The sequence below is a fragment of the Symphodus melops genome (assembly GCF_947650265.1).
Source record: "Symphodus melops genome assembly, chromosome: 4".
In the NCBI taxonomy this organism is placed as follows: domain Eukaryota; kingdom Metazoa; phylum Chordata; class Actinopteri; order Labriformes; family Labridae; genus Symphodus; species Symphodus melops.
Window position 1 is genome coordinate 20,653,861 of NC_136694.1, and position 18,250 is coordinate 20,672,110.

An 18,250-nucleotide genomic window follows, 5' to 3' on the forward strand; every position below is an offset into this window, starting at 1 on the left:
CTTAAAAAATCTATAAAGGTTCAAGTAAAATATGGTTAACAATAAGTAGGTTAACCTTCCTCAAACAGTACAGAACTCAACTTACTATTGAAGAAATATGAATCAGCCTGATCAATGAGATGAGAGCATGCTTTCTTTCTTTCTGTCTTAAAAATGACAACTTATGCATAATTTAAAGGGATACTTCATCCATTTGCATTAAGCTTTGTATCATTAGAAACATGGTAGTGTAGAATGGTCGTGAATCCAGCTCTCATTTTGCCCTGAGACGAGAAAATGTATTTGGAAGTGAAGTATCCCTTTAAGATGTTTTAGAGCTCTGATTTAAACAATGTCACACAGTTATACAATGTATTTTATTAATCACAGTTTCCTTTTTACAATATTAGTAAACATCATCCTCCTCACTTGACCTGAAGACAAATGTCATTAAAAAAAGCTCTAAAAAATAAAGTTGAAAATACTGCTTCTGTTTCCAGTGTTACTCCGCTAACTGAAGGCATCTTTGGTTGAGGCATCTCTGTTGGCTGTTGCTCTGTTCATGTCACATCACTTCCAGCATATCACAATGTTGGGATCATTTTCCAAACGTTCGTCCAGCTCCTGGTAACTGATCCCTATAAAATATACAAATGTAAACATGTTGCTTTTACTCACTTCATATAAATCTGTTATATTAATAACAGCTTTAAAACCTGCCTGTTTTACAGCAGATCTCATCATAACTGTGACAGCCAGTGTAAAGTCGAGGCAGCCTGCTCCGTTCATCGCGGATCACTTTCACGGGATATTTCTGCAGCCGTCGAATCAGACACTTCATCAGTCCAAATTGGATCAGCCTCCTGAAAGGCAACACATGAGACAAATAAAAATAAGTGCCACTCTGACCTTACTTTCCCAGAGCTCTAAAGTCTTCTCAGAATGTGATAAGGTGATTGATGCTCACCTCTCATCAACCCTCTGAAGCTGCTGCGAGTAGCGTGCACAAAGATCCCGGACTGTAGTTCCTGGACTCAATCCGCAGTACAGCTGGAACACATCTCTCAGACTGGCACGCTTCTGACCTGAAAGACAGTTATATACAAATGACTAATAATTATAGGTTTATATCAATATATACGTCTCAATATGCATGACAAGTGTCACACTTCATTTCAACAGCGGCGACTCTGGTTTACCCTGCTTTGTGACGTAGCTGAGGCACTCCTCCTGAATGGACTTGTCATCTATGAGGTTCTGGACTTTAGGCGTTGTGCAATATACATTTGAATACTGTGGACAGAGATAAATGCACACGATGATCAGCATATTAAACAGACCCTATAATGTCTATGACAAAGAAAAACCAGCGACACTAAAAAAGGAGTACTCTTAAAATTTCAAAATGAAACCTTCTGCAGTATATAGTATTGAGTAAGTATATTTGAAAAAGAACATTTTGTGCAGTTAAGGACTTTTTTACTCTCTTAGTTAATAGTTGAAATCAGTCTGTAAGCTCAGACTTGTCATATATAAAGCAGATATTTCTCACCATAACCCCATTTCCCCTCAAGATATATCAAACATTTCTCTTGTAGAATTTAAATTTAAGTCCTTTTTTCAATCATCCTCCCCCACAACATTCACCTCTCTCTTTCTTTAACACATCCCTGCTGAAATGGGTACTCAGGATTTTGCTGGGCTCAAGCAAACATTCAGAAATATTGGCTCTAGAAAAACTGTTCTACTGCTGGCCTCCTCATCGATATTGTTAAACAACTACATCTTTCACTTATGGCTACACAACAGTGGAGTGGGAACAGTGGGGGGAATGGTGCATTTATTGAGCCAGATCTTTCATGGTTTATTTATGCATGACGTGCAAGAACCCCCCAAGATGACACAATGTATTGATCACTCCATGAGCTCAGCTTCTTGTGTTTTGTAAATAAAAATGTGTACTATTTACTAGTTGTTATCATTGTGCGAAAAGTTCTTATGTAAAAAGTAAAGACAAACAAACAGTGGCCCTAGTATTACACCGCAAACAGAATAACAGGGATTAGTCTTGTGTGCTGTGTTGTGGGAGTTAAACTTTGTACCTGGTAGATTGACACCAAGGTCACAGCCCCATAATACCTGGAGGAAAAAGAAGGATTTAATAATAAGTCTCATAACACCATAGTGCAACACACAACACACTAAGCCCTGGAGCATTGAACAATTTACAGAGTAAATGTGATAAATATGACATTTCCCCCAAAAAAGATCACGAGCAGCGCTGAGAAACAGGATAGTGTTTTCTCCTGACGTGTTGTTGTGCTTGAACCTGGGACGATGCCAGTGTACATAGAAAACAAAGCCTGATGGTGTTTTGACTCATGTCGGGCTGCCCTGGTGTGTGGTGCCCTTTATTTGCTCAGTTGTACTTACAGCAGATTCTGCACAGCAATGCGGACCAGATTCAGCTCTACGTCTGCTTCAGCCGAGATTTTTTGGATGTGTCGGAAACCATCGATATAGGGCAGGATCTGCAGGGCACAATAAACATAAAACCATAATTATTGGCGTATTCTAAGCCCCTGATTAATTCATTAATTATAGCAACAACAGCCCATTATGTAACCTGAAACAGCTTTTCCTCACACATTTTATCTAGAGCCCGACTTGCTAAATGGCCGGCCGATAGGATATACTACTGTTGGAATCGGCTACTATTTATCCACAAGTCAAATAGCATTTCATTTGAGTATCATTGTACCGGCAGAGTGTGTTACATGGAATACAACAAGCATGATCACCCTCCAGAGTGTCAAGAGGTGAAGCACGTACATGCACATTTACTTTCCAGTTAAGTGTTTTATTTATTTTTAAATCTTTTCCATAGGTGTATGATAACTGCATTTGAGGGATCAACTCAAGGAATGTGTGTATCAATATCTATCCATCTATCTCTAAAAATTAATTTAAGAATGATATCTTAAAATCTTGCATGTAAGGTTTCCTTGGGTTTTTTGAAAGGCGCCCTCGAATAAAATGTATTATTATTATTATATCAATCGAGGAGCGGGGCTTTTGAGGGAGCACAGAAGGGAGGGAGTGAGTGATTATGGAGAATGGCGAAGACGATCCCCAAATATCATGCTAGTTTTCAAAAATGACCTACCCTACCTTTAATATCTATATCAGTATCAGCCCCAACAATTCCATATCGGTTGGGCCCTAATTTTAACCTCCAGTCCTGTCCTAAAATAATAACTGTGAGTTCATGACAAAATCGTTCTCCTTCGTCTGCTGACATCAGCCACATAGCCTACCTGCTGAGTGGTGAGATCCCACTGAGACTTGATAAAAAGTTCTTTGCACTGAGTGAAGACAGGGACATCATACTCCTGCACGATCGGGGGGTCCTTTCGTAGCTGGATCAGTTTTAAGTTGATGGTATTAGATTCATCTGGATTCAGTAAAAGAAGAGAATTGAAAAAGATCCTGACAATTATCATGGTCGTCGTACCAACATTTGATGTTCAAAAGCAAAATCATTTTATTATGGTGGTATACAGTGAGAGGTAACTGCTGTTTTTCTTCCACGGAAAATGACAAAGTGGAGAATATAGCAAACCACTGGTCATAATTGTTATTAAGTAACCACTTTAAAATGATCAATATGATTATTGAATCCATCCTTCCTTTTGATCAGTTTTCGCAGCGTCAGTTTGAACAGTGTAGAGATCACACAGGCGTCCTTTTCACTGAACAGGAAGGCATGTTACTGTACGTTTACCTTTTCATTTCTGGGGGAGTTTGTCATGCTACGTTTAGACGATAACTCGACCTTTTCTGAATAGATCCTTGTCAGCATTTATCCGAATAACTGTTCCCATGTGTGGGACGGTATTTATCATTTATAAAACAAAGGTATCCCTAACTTTTAATTTAAGGCACTTTGACCTGTGACTTTGGTTCAACTGAAACAAAAGGAGAAGCAACAACAAATGGGTATTCTACTTACACACTTTTATAAATAAATAACTTTAACTGTGTAACCTATTAACACACTTATTACACATAGACAATTTGCATTTTACCAGCACTTAGTTGTGGTTATTTTCCACGTTAAAAAAAACTGTAACAAACAGGGTTTGATACATAAACGTACCTATAGGCAGTGTGCAGGCTCCTGTGGCATTAAGATCTTCCAACAAGGTTGACATGATGGGTAAAAGTTTCTGCTTGCTCTCCTCCTTTGATATGAAGCCGCTCTCCAGCTGCGGTGCAAGTGGGCAAAAAGATTAAAGATCATCTCTGAGACTAATTATGACTTCAAACTTGACTACATGTGAAAAAAAAAAAAGAGATCTGCATTATTCACCACCTCCAGAGTAGTGAGGTATCCAGAAAGCTTCTTCACAAGTGGCTCCAGGGCACAGGTGTTAGTCTGAGCATCACAGACCAGGCCGAGGTTAAACAGGAGGGCATTTCGACTGTACTTCTTATGTTCGATGCACACAGGACAACCTATTAACTTTTTCCCCATGGCAGTGCTGAAATAGATATAAAAGGCACGAAAGGATAGTTGAATTAAAAATAAAATAAAAAATGAAGCGTTGTTGTAAACACAGATTTCATGGTGAAAAACTGAATGATGGAAGAGACAGGCGAGGGGTGTTTGATTACATACACTGTTATTAATTTGTTCTGAAGTTCTGGCTTGGTAATAATATAAACTTGAACTGTGTCAAACAGCTCCCTGGAAATATAATCCTCTGGAACCTGTCAGAAGAGGACAAAGGAGACACTAAATGTAAAAACATTCACAAGATCAATGGCTGTCATTTTTATTTCACTATGAATACAATGCAACAACGCAGAGTCTACCCCAGGACTGCTGCTTGTTTCAAAGATTGAAATGCGTTTTCCCATCAAAGAATATTCAAATATCTTTTTTCTTTTTTTTTTAAGTACCTAAAAGCCATTACAGATTCATAATATGATCCAAGACTAAGCCTTTGTCGATGGTCTATAATCCCCTCCGACATACGGATGAATCTCTGTTAGATTTATGGTGTTATTACTTGGAAAGCTTGTTCCAAATATTAAACATGAAAAAAAAGTTAAAATGACTTCCCACACCTTACGTTTCTAACATGAAATTACCATACCATAACTTCAAATTAAGGACACACATATTTAGAATTATTTCTAATGAGATGTCATGCTTTCCAGCACACGGTCTAATTTACATTCTCATGCCAAGCTATATAACATGACACATGACTTACATTATACTGTTAAAGAGTGAACTTAGGATCACATGAGATTCATATACATTTATACCCCGAGACACAAAGAGATAAATAAATAAATGAATAAAAGATGCACAATTATATCCCATTCATTTATCTTACACAACCCAAATCCCTCACACACCCCTCTACAACAATTATTCAGACACTTAATGGTAAACAATATGACACTAATCTGTCCACTTCATCAAAGTATATTTGACTATAATGTGAAAGCCCACATAACATATTAAACACTTACCTGATATGTAATTTTAGGACCCAGTGTGGGGTGAAACTCACTGAAAAAGATACACTCGATACCAGTTGCCATGCCTATCGTAAAAAAAATAATAGTAATAATAATTCAGTCAATATTCAGTCAAATCCCTTTTAGTTTTACAACAAAATCTACTGTCTTCTTTCACTGTTATTTAGCAACTTAAGCTAGCTGTCAGCTTCTAGTTTTAATGTTTAAAAGGCAGGCTCATTAACACCTGTGAAATATATTTAGCCGGTCCGGGCTCTGAACTACGTTCCAGTAAACGTGTTATCACCGTACTTTGAAGAAAACACCGTGATGGTCCAATAGATATCCAATAGTCGAAACATTTAAGAATACTAGACATGGGAACAACAATAACGACGGCTTCAGGGACACCTCGTAATTTAGCAACACAAATACCGGAAGTCGTAACTGAACATTTGATTGAAGCGCATGGGTGATTTATTAACCAATGCAAATATGTATCATACATTTCCTGTTTTAAATCGTTTCATTGTTTAACTTTTGCGCATACAGAGATGTACGGTTCTGTGGAAAAGTGGTATTGTACATAGTCTTAGGTAGATTAAAAAAAAATAAGATTCTGTGATGCTACGCCTTTTTTGAGCAGAAGTTCGATGTATAAATGATATTATGAGATGATGTAAAATACCTAGATTAGCAAGAAACATGTTCAGTCTAATAAAAACGAAACCTCCGGACTATCAGGGCTCAATGTGAAGCTGATAAGCAAATATTTTACATTTTCGACAGTACGTAAAGGCAACACTGTTCACCAGGGTCAGTTCTGCGCAGTATGCGACGCACGTGGCGACGTTATTCAGAGGAAACACTGTCAACAATGTCAGCGCGTGCTATCAGACGATAGACATTGTTATTTAGTGTTCAAATGAGTTATTAACAATGTGCCAGAAAGTAAATAAAAGCACATGAATACAAGAAGCATGCAGCGAGACGAGTCGACGAGAATACACACTGATGTAAAGGTCTGAACCTTCAAATCTGTCATGTGGAGGAGATCACTGAGTGCAGGATTCAGGTGCTTTTTATACAGGAGTGCTGGGATAAAGGTAATTTACAAATATTAAACTAAACTATCAGGTTACACTTAATACAAACGCAAGAATAAGACAGAGAACCAGTCAGATTATTTATAATAAGCGCATACGAGTGTACCAGTAGTTTCTTACTGCAGATGACCTAACAGAGTAATGCACCCTAAAAGTCATTGGGTGATTTATTTGTAGTTTGAGAAGTTTGATTAATCATTAGTTGGTGTGTGTATATTTGAGTTGATAAAATATCTGTTCCATAAATTGTATCGTGTTTGTAATAAGTCAATTCAGCTTTAAGGACACATAGGAACAAAGTCAAGACAACACAAGAGAATACCAAAAAGTATACAGCTATAGAACTCAACAAATGTCTATTAAATTCCCCTAAACGTCAAAATGACAGAGGTAGTCTAGTCAGTTTTCAGATGATAAATGTCAACATTGAAGAAGAGCAAAAAGTTTTAACAAGAGCCTCATTTATTACGTTTTTAACTAGGTTGTAGATTTTAAAATAATATTTAATCATTTTTTATAACAAAGCATACAGAGTTGGCTATTTGCTAACTTCTGTTGTTCAGGGGAAGTAATGACACTTGATGTGTTGTGGATGAAATATTTAACTTGATTATCATTTATCTTAATGTTGTCTGTGGGTGTGAATGTTAGCTTTTTAAACATCTCTTACACTGTAGCCTGGGTATTTATGAGGATAAAGGAGCCTTTAAACACACAGGAATAGACAATTGTTGTGGAGGTATATTTACTTAGAAACTCATTTAATTAAAATGCTGTTAGGGAATTTGGGGCTCCAATGCAGTGCGAAGATGCAGCGCTCCAGCCTTACCAACAGAGAGGATCACGGCATGTCAGGCAGCAGATTTATGGAAGAAGCACTTTGAAGAAATGGGAGTGACAGAGCCTGACCACTCCAGCAATTACATCATTGCTTATCTACTTGGAGCTAAAACTGTAAGTACAAATCTGCTGGGTTGTCCATCACTTGACATATTTTCTGAATATTCTTCTTCTCATTTAACACCTTCCTCTTCTTACATGCTCTATTTTTATCCAGATTGAAAGTGTAGAGAAGGGGAAGCTAACAGAGTTACTGAGCCAAGATAAAGCTGAGCAGATATGGAAGCTCTGCAACAGGCGCCTGTCAGGGTATATAAAGTTTCTTCATATGAATATGAGTCATTCAACGCTGCACTGACCCTTCCACATTCAAATCACTGATCAAGACTCACCTTTTCAAACAAGCTTTTAATGTGTGATTGTGATGTTCTGTTTATTTGTAGATTTAGCTGATATGTTGTTTCTTTGTGATTTGTCGGTTAGTTTGTCCTTACTAGTCTGGTCCTTCTGTCTTTTTTTAACAAATGCACAGTGACTTTGAGTTTTTAAAATGTGCTTATAAATAAAATGTATTATTATTATTATTGTCATTATTATATGTGTTTAAGTTACACTATGTTTTTATGAGAATGCTCATAACTTATTGCATTTATTGCAGAGTACCTGTGCAGTATGTAATCGAGGAGTGGGACTTCAGAGATCTAACACTGAAGATGAGACCGCCTGTGTTCATACCAAGACCTGAAACAGAGGTTAAAGACATTCAGGGCCACACATTCAATTTACAGTCTTCTCCCAAGAATCCTTCACACATAACCACAGCTGTGTTTCTGTGTTGGTGCAGGAGTTGGTTGAACTTGTGCTCTCGGACTTCAATATGAAGCTTCGGACAGGAATGTGGGACGAGGCCCTGCTAACATGCTTGGAGGTGGGATGTGGCTCTGGAGCCATTTCTCTTAGTCTGCTGAAGAGTCTGCCCCAGGTAAGGGTTGATGCTACATTTTACTAATTTGATTCACCCTGAAATATGTCACCTAATTAAAGGATTGATAACCGTTAACTCTGGCAGACATTTGCAATCCAGAAAGGATGAGCCTCTGGAATTTTTGGAAATATTCATGCATGTATTTTTGTGCATGTGTAAAAACAACTTTTGATTACAATTGATCATATTCACACAGGAGCCATATTCCTCTCATGTCATTCTCATGTGCTCTTATCTACTGTTGACTTCTTGGTTTTAGATAGTTTTAGATAAAATTCAGACAATCAGACAAATCATTATAGTTTCACTACTTTTTATATTGGCAAGCAACTGAAAGACAATTTAAAGTGAAAATACTATTAATATTTCAAGTAAAAACAACATATTAGCTAAACCTAAAAACCAGCTAATTTTAGAACTTTTCTTTGCTTTTTTCAGAGAGTATAGCTAATGGTTTGTTGAATATGTTTAACCTTGAAATGTGGGTTGAAAACTGTCAAATCGTAACAATTTTTTTCTCTGCAGTATGTACTTGTTACTTCACAGTACAGTTACAACAAGAGAACAGCAGTTGACCTTCTCTGAGTGTGTTGTTGAGGGAAAATTGCCACCTTTGGAATATAGTGATTTATGGTATTCAAGTGAAGTGAACTGGGATAATTCACCTCACTTTTGGGATGATTGTTTAGCCTCCTTTTATGATAAGTTGAAGACTCTGGGATTTTGTTTTGAGGACCACAGCCTCTGTGAACGGGGCGCTCAAACTAACCACTCAGTCAGGAGTAGACTTTATTCTTAACATCACAGCGCTGCAGTGCATATATCCAAAAGCATCTTTTAATATCTTGTCAAATGGGTAGTTTGTTAAGTCTGCTTATCCATACCTCTTCACTGTAAACACATTACACGAAGCTGTTGAAATACCCCGTCTTTCTTGTGAAGAGACATCTTGAAATATAGATGTGACTTTATTACAGAGAACAGTTACAAAAGTGTGTTTCTCTTTCACTAGCTTCAAGCCATTGCTTTGGATCAAAGCCAGGATGCAGTGGATTTAACAAGACACAATGCATTGAGGTACATGTAGCATTTAAAATGACTTCTGTTATTGGGGGTAAAGAGGAAAGCTGAAGTCTGATGAAACATGCTTGTCCATACAGGTTGGGGCTTCAGGACAGATTACAGGTCTATCATATCGATGTAATGAAAGGTAAGAATGAAAGAGATGTTGCAGATGTTAAATAATAATAAAAATCAACAAACTGAGGATAAAACATGTTTTTGTGTTTTCCAGATGCTGAAGCTATGTTGAGCCTCTGTAACACTGTCTCAGTGTTGGTCAGTAATCCTCCGTACCTCTTCTCAGAAGATATGAAATTATTACAGCCTGAAATATACAGGTGACTTCAACACTCTCACCCTCTCCCAAATGTTTTTACCTCCCCATAGTTATACATTTTAAGCAGAATAAATACTTCTGATACACATAACAATGAACTATCATGCAATTTAACAAATGATAATCATGAGTTGAAGTTAATTAATAGATTTGTTGAAATATCTATAATTGGTGTATAATCAACGGAGAAAAAAAACTTGAAAAAGAGGTCCATGTGAAATCATGAATGAAAAGTAAAAACCTTTTGAAAGATACCCTAAGCTATTATCTATTATGGAGTGTGATATGATGTAAGTACGAGGGTAAAAAGAGAGCACACTCACTTAAGGGACAGCAGGTGTATTTCATTTTTTATCATTGACTCAACTCAAATGCGTCATTTGAATAAACTTTTAATGAACGATGGGTAGCACAGTGTTTAGTTACGTAATGGATACTGATGTAACATCACGTAAAAAAAAGTATCTGCTTATACTCGTGTTTTTTTTATAAAGTATGAAGACAGTCCATCCTAGATGAAAATAGTTCATCAACATTTACTCTTTACAAATCAACTTGGAATTTTCATTTTTAAACTATTCTGGAGAGCTTAAAGGTATTATATTGTAGTGTGTTATAATATACTTTTTTTATGCTATTATAAAACAATATATACAAATATTCTGTTTTATATTTATTTTGACAGGGACAGTGTACAGTCTATTAGCTATATCAGAGTTAGTTCATTTACATCTGTAGTCCCTGGGCAGGAGATAGAGACACCCTCACATATGTATGATGTATTTATATGACATTATATAATATGATATTATATTACATAACCTACATTCTGTCATGTTACATTATACACAATTTTTCTTCCTTCACCTTTAGCTGTTTGACTGATTAAACCAGGAGTGCTCTGTCAATAGTACTGAAACGTTGAAGTTGAAGAAGTTGGCCAGATCGGATAAATGAATCGGTGACCAATGGATAGCATAATACATTTACATGTTCATTAAAAAAATCCTTCATATTAAAAGGAACTGAATATGCAATTGTTTTTTATAAAGAAAAATGAAGTTATGGTGGGAATGCAAGGTACAAAAACGTGTTGGTTGTTCATCTTTATAGCAGTTTAATAGTGTGATAGCATATTCTACTCACTATGTCATTTATTATTTGTGAACATTTCAAGGCTATGCACTGGGTTTTCTGTGAGGTTCATTTATAATGACAGCTAGCTTAAATTAATGTACACACTAAATTAATTTATTGTTTTAAAGACAAAACCTTTAAAATGCACAATCCGAGTGGAAACATTTTTTTTTTGGGAATATATATTTTTTAAATGTGTGACATCAAAATAACTTGATAAAGCTATCCATGGATACTCTGCCCCAAGGTTTGAAGACCACGCTGCCTTAGATGGAGGTAAAGATGGCCTAAAAGTGATCAAACAGATTTTGATTAAGGCTCCACAGATTCTGTCAAATCACGGGTAAGAAACTCTACTGCTCGACAGACAGGCACACACACACACACACACACACAGAAACACACACCTGGGTTTAATTCCTAACAGCGGCGGCTTGTCATAGGAACAGCATGTTCTGAAAACACAGTATCATGTTGCATTTTTAATGAGTTAAGCTTTAAAACACATCAAGTGAAAACAGTTCAAAACATGAGCCGCTGCTCTCATTTCAAGATCGCTTCTGATAATCCAGTCTTCCTGATTAAAAACGTTTTTATTCTATTCTGTGCTCTTTTTCCTGTGAACAACAGACGTGTTTACTTGGAGGTAGATCCCAGACACCCCCCGCTCATTCAGCGGTGGGTGGAGGCGAACGTGGACGAGATGCATTATATGGAAACGAGGTGCGACATCAATAACAGGTCTGTCCAGAGAAGCTCTCAGCCTTTATATGACAGTGAATTTATCATTGAACGTGCTGCTAATTCATGTTAAAGGATCTTTTTGGCACACTACTGCCTATTTGATTTCAAGTTAAAGCTACAGTGGTTTAAATCGTAATTGATACAAAATGAATTTCTCTACACCCCTAATGCTCTCATAATGCATACAGTGATTTTCATTCATTTTTTATGTTTCTTAGGCCACGATTCTGCATCCTTCAGAAAGAAAAGTCAAACAAGGACCACAAGCTGGATCTGGATTGAGAAACTGAGATCCTATTACGCTGGCTTTAACCCAGGTTGCCACAGCTGCCACTCCCCTGCCCCCTCTTAGCCACAGAGCATGCACACTCATTGATTCTTGCACTAAAAAGTCCCAATTTGTAAAAGCTCAAATGATTTACACATCACTACTGCACTTTTAATCTGCTAACATTTGTGATCACATCCTGTGGCAGGATTAAAAAAAAAAAAAAAAAAAAAAACGTGTGCGAGATGGCTCAAAAGCAGGCTCAAAGCTGAAGGTAATTACAGAGGCTTTTCTTAGAACCCTCCCTCCCAGAATCTCGCCCTCTTCCCAGGAAGCACTCAGTAGTTCTGTGAATCCGCTGATGAACGGTCCTCCCCTTCACTTGTCCACTCGCTGACTCAGATGCAGGCTGTGTATGCATTGTTGAGCAAAAAACACACAATGTGGCCTTCGGTTCTTCATACAATCTGGGCCTCAAAACACTTCAAGCTCAAAGGCCACAATGTCTCTGTGTTTCTAAGGTGATTGAAGGCGAGAGTATTTCGTAACAAAGTGTCACAAGAGCAGTCAGCATGCGGTGGTTAGTAATAATGATTATGGCAGTTTTCCTTTAAACCCTGTGAGTAATACCACTATTTTAAGCAACACAAGAATTAGGAGAAAAGAGACACAAAGTGGAAAATAAAGTTGGTTATTTTAATAGAAAAATGTACACATGTAAAAGGTAGAAAAAACATTGTACTGGGAAAAAATTAAATTATATGAAAGATGTCTATGGAATCAGTGTACTACTTAATAGCATCATTTAAATCCAAAACTGATGACCGTGAATGGATATGGACATTTTATGCATCATTAAACAAGTGTACAGTACTGAGGTTTGCGTAAATGTCTTTTCTGGGTCTATTCACCCCTCCTTCCCCCAGTACTTGACGCTTTAAGTCTGGAACCAGGCACATCAGTATGGACTGAATTTGTCATTTTTCGTCAGCAACAAAAACGACCTGTGTCCAGTATTTCCATGAATGGCCTTCAACTGCAGGAGCAGCAGAATAACCCGCAGCCACAATGGACCTGTGTTACTGTTTTTTTAAATTCTTTCAAGTCAATCAGAGGAAGGGACTGAGGACCCTCATACCTTGAAGGGATAGTCCTGTATGTAACGCAGCAGAGGCCTTGGGAGTGGTAGCTGTTCATGGCAGTCTGAGTGTCTGTTGATGACGAGGCGGGTGAGGTGCTGCAATGACGGGAGACCTTGGGGCTTGTACACAGCCCGCTTGAGTTTTAACACCACCGATGTGTCCTGAATTGTCTGCTGAGAGGATTTTGAAGGAGCCTGCTCCTCAACCTTCCTCTCCTCTACTTTCCTCTGTGGTCCCATGTAGTGTTGCACCAGGCTGGACACGTTGGGGAAGGATGACAGGCTGGGACGAGCTGGGGAGCTGGAGTCCAGAAGAAACTGTGCACCGCTGTACTGTATCCGTATACTGGTGGGACCTCGTGCAGTCCTGACTGAAAGGGTGAGCATGTACAGAGGGTGGCTGCTGTCCCGTACCAAAAAAGCTCCTTCGGATGCCTCCTGAAGTGCAGCGTGAGCTTGAGATGCTGTGACTGCTCCCCAGTACCATCCTGCACACACAAATTCCTAAATATTAGTCACCCTGAAAAGCTACTGCTGCATTTTCCACCACTCTGAATGTTGCTTAATTTTACCACAACACAGTAAGTAATGCAACTGAATTACATTGGACAAAACTTAAATTTTCAAAACAGAGCATTTGGGGATTTTTCTAAAGAATCCCAATTGCTAGGTTCTGTGCCCTTCTTGTATTTTACCTGAATTTTCCAGATAGCAGAAGTTGCTGGCAATAGCCCTGAGGTCCTTTGTCGGGTCCCAGAGTGGAGGGGTGCTTTGAAGGCATGAGGCTGAAGGTACTGTCCCTGCCCGCATGCCCCGCTGGGCTTCAGTGGACGGTGCAGGGGGCAGAGGAGCTCTAGGTCTAGAGAAAAGATGAATAAAATCATTAAAAATCATTTCTTTTTAAAGATGCATGAAAAAACAGCTCTGCTGGCGTCGCCCTTATTAATGCACAAGGCAACTCTAACATTACGCGTATTTCAGTGTTGCTCATTTCTGATACACATAAGAGTAGAAGTCTTCTATGGTTTCAACTAAAAAACACAACTCCTGAAAAAAATTGTCTAATTTATGATTTAATAACCAAATGTTTACTTCCCACTGGCTTTGTGGCGTTTATTGTTATACATTTTTTTTGTATTCAGTTTGTTAGTGATGGCCGTCGGGCCCAGGACACTCTTAAAGTGGTATTTTAATAACTCTGTCAGGCTTTCCTGGATAAATGAAGATTACATTAAAAAGTGACATATAGTTCCAACTATTAGAGTCTCTGATGAAGACTTTTTTTGTTTTAGTTTAACTTGTGTAACAGGACTTGTCTGTAGATAACATATCTCCTCGTCTATGAACACCTTAAATAAAAGTAAAAAATGTATTCTAAATTACGAGTCATTTTTTTTTACAGATATGATTTTGTTTTTCATGAAAGGGCGAGAAAGGAGAAAACACAGACACAAAGAAAAAGTCATGACTCACCCTGGTACACACAGGATCATACTATTTCTTGAATCCTATGGTTAATCCGGTCAGTAAATCTTCTTTTTCAAGGAATAAACTGCGTGCGTGAACGAAAAACACCCAATCCAAAAAGAAGGCTATAACTTAGATTCGATATGAATAAGTCTGTATGTTATTGGCGATAAACAAACAAACGAGGAAGAGCTCCGCGTATCCAAACAGGGTCCGATGTTCCTGTACTTCATATACGAACACTGTGTGACATAAAACAAAACAAAAATAATCCAAAGCCCTCAAAACCTATTGAACAGCAGCGGTTCGGAGTGTGTTGTAGCCAGGGTGAGATCCAAATGCGTGAAGGACAGAGTGTAAAGGCTCGGCTTTTAAAATTCACTGTTTCCTAGAAGTCTATTCTGAGAACTCTTCAGCGCACCGGCGGCTCTGACGTCACGCCGAACGCACCAACTCTCATACCGCGCCATCCGCAGCCGCCGCTTGTTTCGCGTCGTGACAGCGAGCGGCTTCGTCGCTTGCATCGCTTTGTTTTAATTCTTTAAAAGTGAAAAACGTTCACCTAAGTTATTTTATCATTCGTGACATTGTTTTAGGGCTTTGCCAGGGCTGTCGGCCGCTGTAGCCCTCTGTTTCACCAAGCGGCTCGTGCCTTCGCTGACCGCGCTCCCTGGAACCGCGCGGCAGTTTCTCCCTATCCGCTTTCCAGGAATAATTGCAGGGTTGACTCCGCCCCACCGAGCGGCCCCGACAGAGCATTCATTCGGGGAATTCACCGCCTCGACATTAAAGATAATAGGAATGCACACAGGCTGTTTCCAGTAATATAGATTCCCCTTGGTCAATGGTGGAAAAACACGCGGCGAGAGGTTTTCTCGGAGGTTTTAGTCGGAGTAATTAGCCTATGCTTGACAACAAAATGCCACTGAATGTCTAGAAATAAGTCACATTATGCCCACGGGTTGTTTCCGTTTTTGAGACTTTTATATTGGATTATGATGCTTTGTGTTTTCAATAGTTAAATATCCAAAGATAGAAGGGCTGGAGATGGAAGATGGTAAAATTGAAGCTATAACCTTTATCTGCACACATCTCGGCTGACATTGTTCAATTTCAGATCTCCAAGGGCATCTGTCCAGGAAGTCACACTGGCTGATGTCTTTTTGATTGCTACAGTATACTGATGCTGCATTATCACCATCTGGTTAATAATCAGAGGGACATCTTGTTCAGAGCAACAATGAGCAGTGTGCAATCTGTCTCTCTCATAAAGAAGCGGTAGATTACAAACAAAGAGAACCTGCTGATCCCAAATAGCAGAATGTCCCATTTTTCCACGAAACTTAGAAGTGGGATATTTTTCTCAGAAGTTGTGGATCTGATCCATCCCCTCTGGATGTGGTCTCACAAATGTGTTTTTTTCTTTTACTTTGAGAAGAGAAAAGAACACCACACTTATAACTTACAGACCTTTATTTTGCATTTCATCAAAAGTTGATGGAAAAAACCCAACCAAATAAAATTATTTTATTTGAATGCTAATGTTTTCAATATGAAGGTTGTCTTGGAATTGGAATCCTAGAGAGCATAGTCTGAAAATTGTGGCTTTTCCAAGATCAGAACAGACTCCAGGGACATAAAATTAGATCCATCTGGATGGTGGTTACTGGAGAAAACTGTACAAGGAAGGCAGGGGAGATACTGAGAATCTGAAGATGATATAAATCTTCCAGGCCTAATAGGTGTCATTCTTTTGAAAACTCGAAAAAGAATTTCACATTTTATAGTGACTAATTTTGAGAGGAAATCATTGTAGCAACGTTAAGATGAAAAAGGACCAAAAACATAAATAGGCTACTTTAATAATTTAAAATTTAATAATGAATTATTTGCGGAATACATTTAAAAAAATATATTTTTAATGCAAACTCTTCTGTACTTAAATTCAGAAACTAAGTATAGTTTAATAGTTTATGTTTGTCAGTACTTCTTCCGCAACCTAAAACCATTGTCTTGTCTCAAGTAAAGCAAGATAGGGAACAAGCAAAGAATCATGTTTTTCACAAATCCAGCAGTTCACTTAATTGACTATTATGTTTCATATTTCATTTACAAACACTGCTGCCCTTACATTGATGTGTTCCTTGAATCGAGATTTAGTGATATAGCTGTGATATAGTTTTAACCTCCCTGAAACAAATGATTTTAGACGTTTTCAATGTGACTTATGCCTTCTTTTCGATTATGCATTAGACTGCTGGACAAAGCTGCCTATCAGCACAACACTCCACAAATATACACCAGAGAAGCCACATATTTGTATACTGATAATTTAACCTTTACTTTGGAAATATGTTCCTGAAACAATGTTTATGACACATCGAATACCGGTTGTCCTATTCTAATCTGAAGAAAAAATAGTTGTTTCAAAGACTTTGGGAATATCTGTAATTATAGAAAATGTAATTCAACTGTAGCTGCTTTTTCTCAGGTACTAAGCCAATAAAGAACTGTAGAGTAATCCCTTATAAAGCCAGCTAAATAAATTACTGTCAAGATATAGAATTTAAACTGTTCCTGCCAAAATCTGTGAAATCATTTAAATGTGAAGCTTGGTCAGTGGTAGAGTCGGGTGTCTCTCAACCATGGCTTCGAGCCCCAGCTTCTGCAGTCACATGTTGAAACGTCCTTGGATTCGACAGAGTTCCAAATTGCTTGCTGTGTGTGTATATGTGATTGTAAGTAAATGTTGATTAACACTTTACAGAACAGACTCAGTCTGACTCAGCCATCAGTGTGTGAGTGGTGTCAATGGGTAAATATGGCATGCTGGAATAACCATAAAGAGGGAGTGCTGTTAAATGAAAGACACCTGTGATACAGTGAGGCAGTAAAACGTACTGATAGATTACATTTTTTTGATTATTATTTAATGTGTTGTTTATTTAATTATTCATAGTTCCACCTTCACAATGGGTTTCTGGAACTGGACTGTCACTGTGTGTCATTGCTGATTACTGCAATCCAAGAATTTATCAAACCATCAGCATAATAAGAGTCTGTTGATAGTTGCTTTATTTTTTTTTACTAAATGAGTGTGCTGTAAAGGTTATTAATGTCCTTTAGACTGCTTGAAGAAGAGTGAGAAATAGAAAAAGGAGTAGTTCTTTTCTCACTCATGACACTCCTCTTGTCAGGTAAAATGACTTGGTCTAAATCAAAGACTATATCAAACATGGACGTAGTCTCAGTGATGTCACTTATTGGTGGTCAGAATATTTGAAATACTATGTGAAACGAATCTCAATCCCAAATCTAAATCTAAAAACAGGTGGAGCTGAAGTGAGCCTTTAACAACTCCAGACATTCAACTCGGCAACAACCCTAAATATGAAGATTAATGACTAACTCTTTGGCTTGATAAAATAAAAGTGGATGAGTTATAAAAGAAATTACCACCGCAATCATGTGAAACGATGAAGAAATTAGCTCGTAAGATCTTAACTGATATACGTATTAAGGGGAATCAGCTAGCCAGCCTCTAGACCAGGGTTTCTTAACCATGGGGCCACGGCCCTGCGAAGAGCCGCGAGCGCCACCTGCAGGGCCGCGAGGGGATAATATGTTTGCATCATAGACTGTTTGCATC

The 18,250-nt window shown here is 38.1% G+C and overlaps 3 protein-coding genes across 4 annotated transcripts; 1 reads left to right on the top strand and 2 right to left on the bottom strand.

The window, feature by feature from the left end:
* Nucleotides 1-337: 337 nt before the first annotated feature.
* On the bottom strand, nt 338-5,980 carry nprl2 (NPR2 like, GATOR1 complex subunit). Its single transcript, XM_079342293.1, has 12 exons — nt 5,827-5,980; nt 5,527-5,600; nt 4,661-4,752; nt 4,355-4,523; nt 4,139-4,247; nt 3,297-3,433; nt 2,413-2,510; nt 2,082-2,118; nt 1,179-1,272; nt 947-1,064; nt 700-842; nt 338-617 (listed from the first exon to the last, which is right to left on the bottom strand). The coding sequence occupies exons 1-12, from the start codon at nt 5,891-5,893 to the stop codon at nt 550-552; spliced, it is 1,206 nt and encodes a 401-aa protein (XP_079198419.1). The 5' UTR covers nt 5,894-5,980; the 3' UTR covers nt 338-549.
* A 346-nt stretch (nt 5,981-6,326) lies between these two features.
* hemk1 (HemK methyltransferase family member 1) lies at nt 6,327-12,766 on the top strand. Its single transcript, XM_079341369.1, has 11 exons — nt 6,327-6,620; nt 7,401-7,574; nt 7,678-7,769; nt 8,119-8,212; nt 8,305-8,442; nt 9,458-9,522; nt 9,606-9,655; nt 9,740-9,845; nt 11,229-11,324; nt 11,612-11,722; nt 11,944-12,766. The coding sequence occupies exons 1-11, from the start codon at nt 6,558-6,560 to the stop codon at nt 12,005-12,007; spliced, it is 1,053 nt and encodes a 350-aa protein (XP_079197495.1). The 5' UTR covers nt 6,327-6,557; the 3' UTR covers nt 12,008-12,766.
* On the bottom strand, nt 10,837-15,192 carry cisha (cytokine inducible SH2-containing protein a). Of its 2 annotated transcripts, XM_079341371.1 has the most exons (5): nt 14,608-15,192; nt 13,830-13,993; nt 13,132-13,622; nt 11,389-11,436; nt 10,837-11,268 (listed from the first exon to the last, which is right to left on the bottom strand). In XM_079341371.1, exons 1-4 carry the CDS (start codon nt 14,625-14,627, stop codon nt 11,419-11,421), a joined length of 693 nt encoding a protein of 230 aa, XP_079197497.1. In that variant the 5' UTR covers nt 14,628-15,192; the 3' UTR covers nt 10,837-11,268; nt 11,389-11,418. The 2 variants fall into 2 exon arrangements, with proteins under 2 accessions (XP_079197497.1, XP_079197496.1); XM_079341370.1 differs by lacking the exon at nt 11,389-11,436 and having other exon boundaries at nt 10,838-11,268.
* Between the last annotated feature and the right edge of the window lie 3,058 nt (nt 15,193-18,250).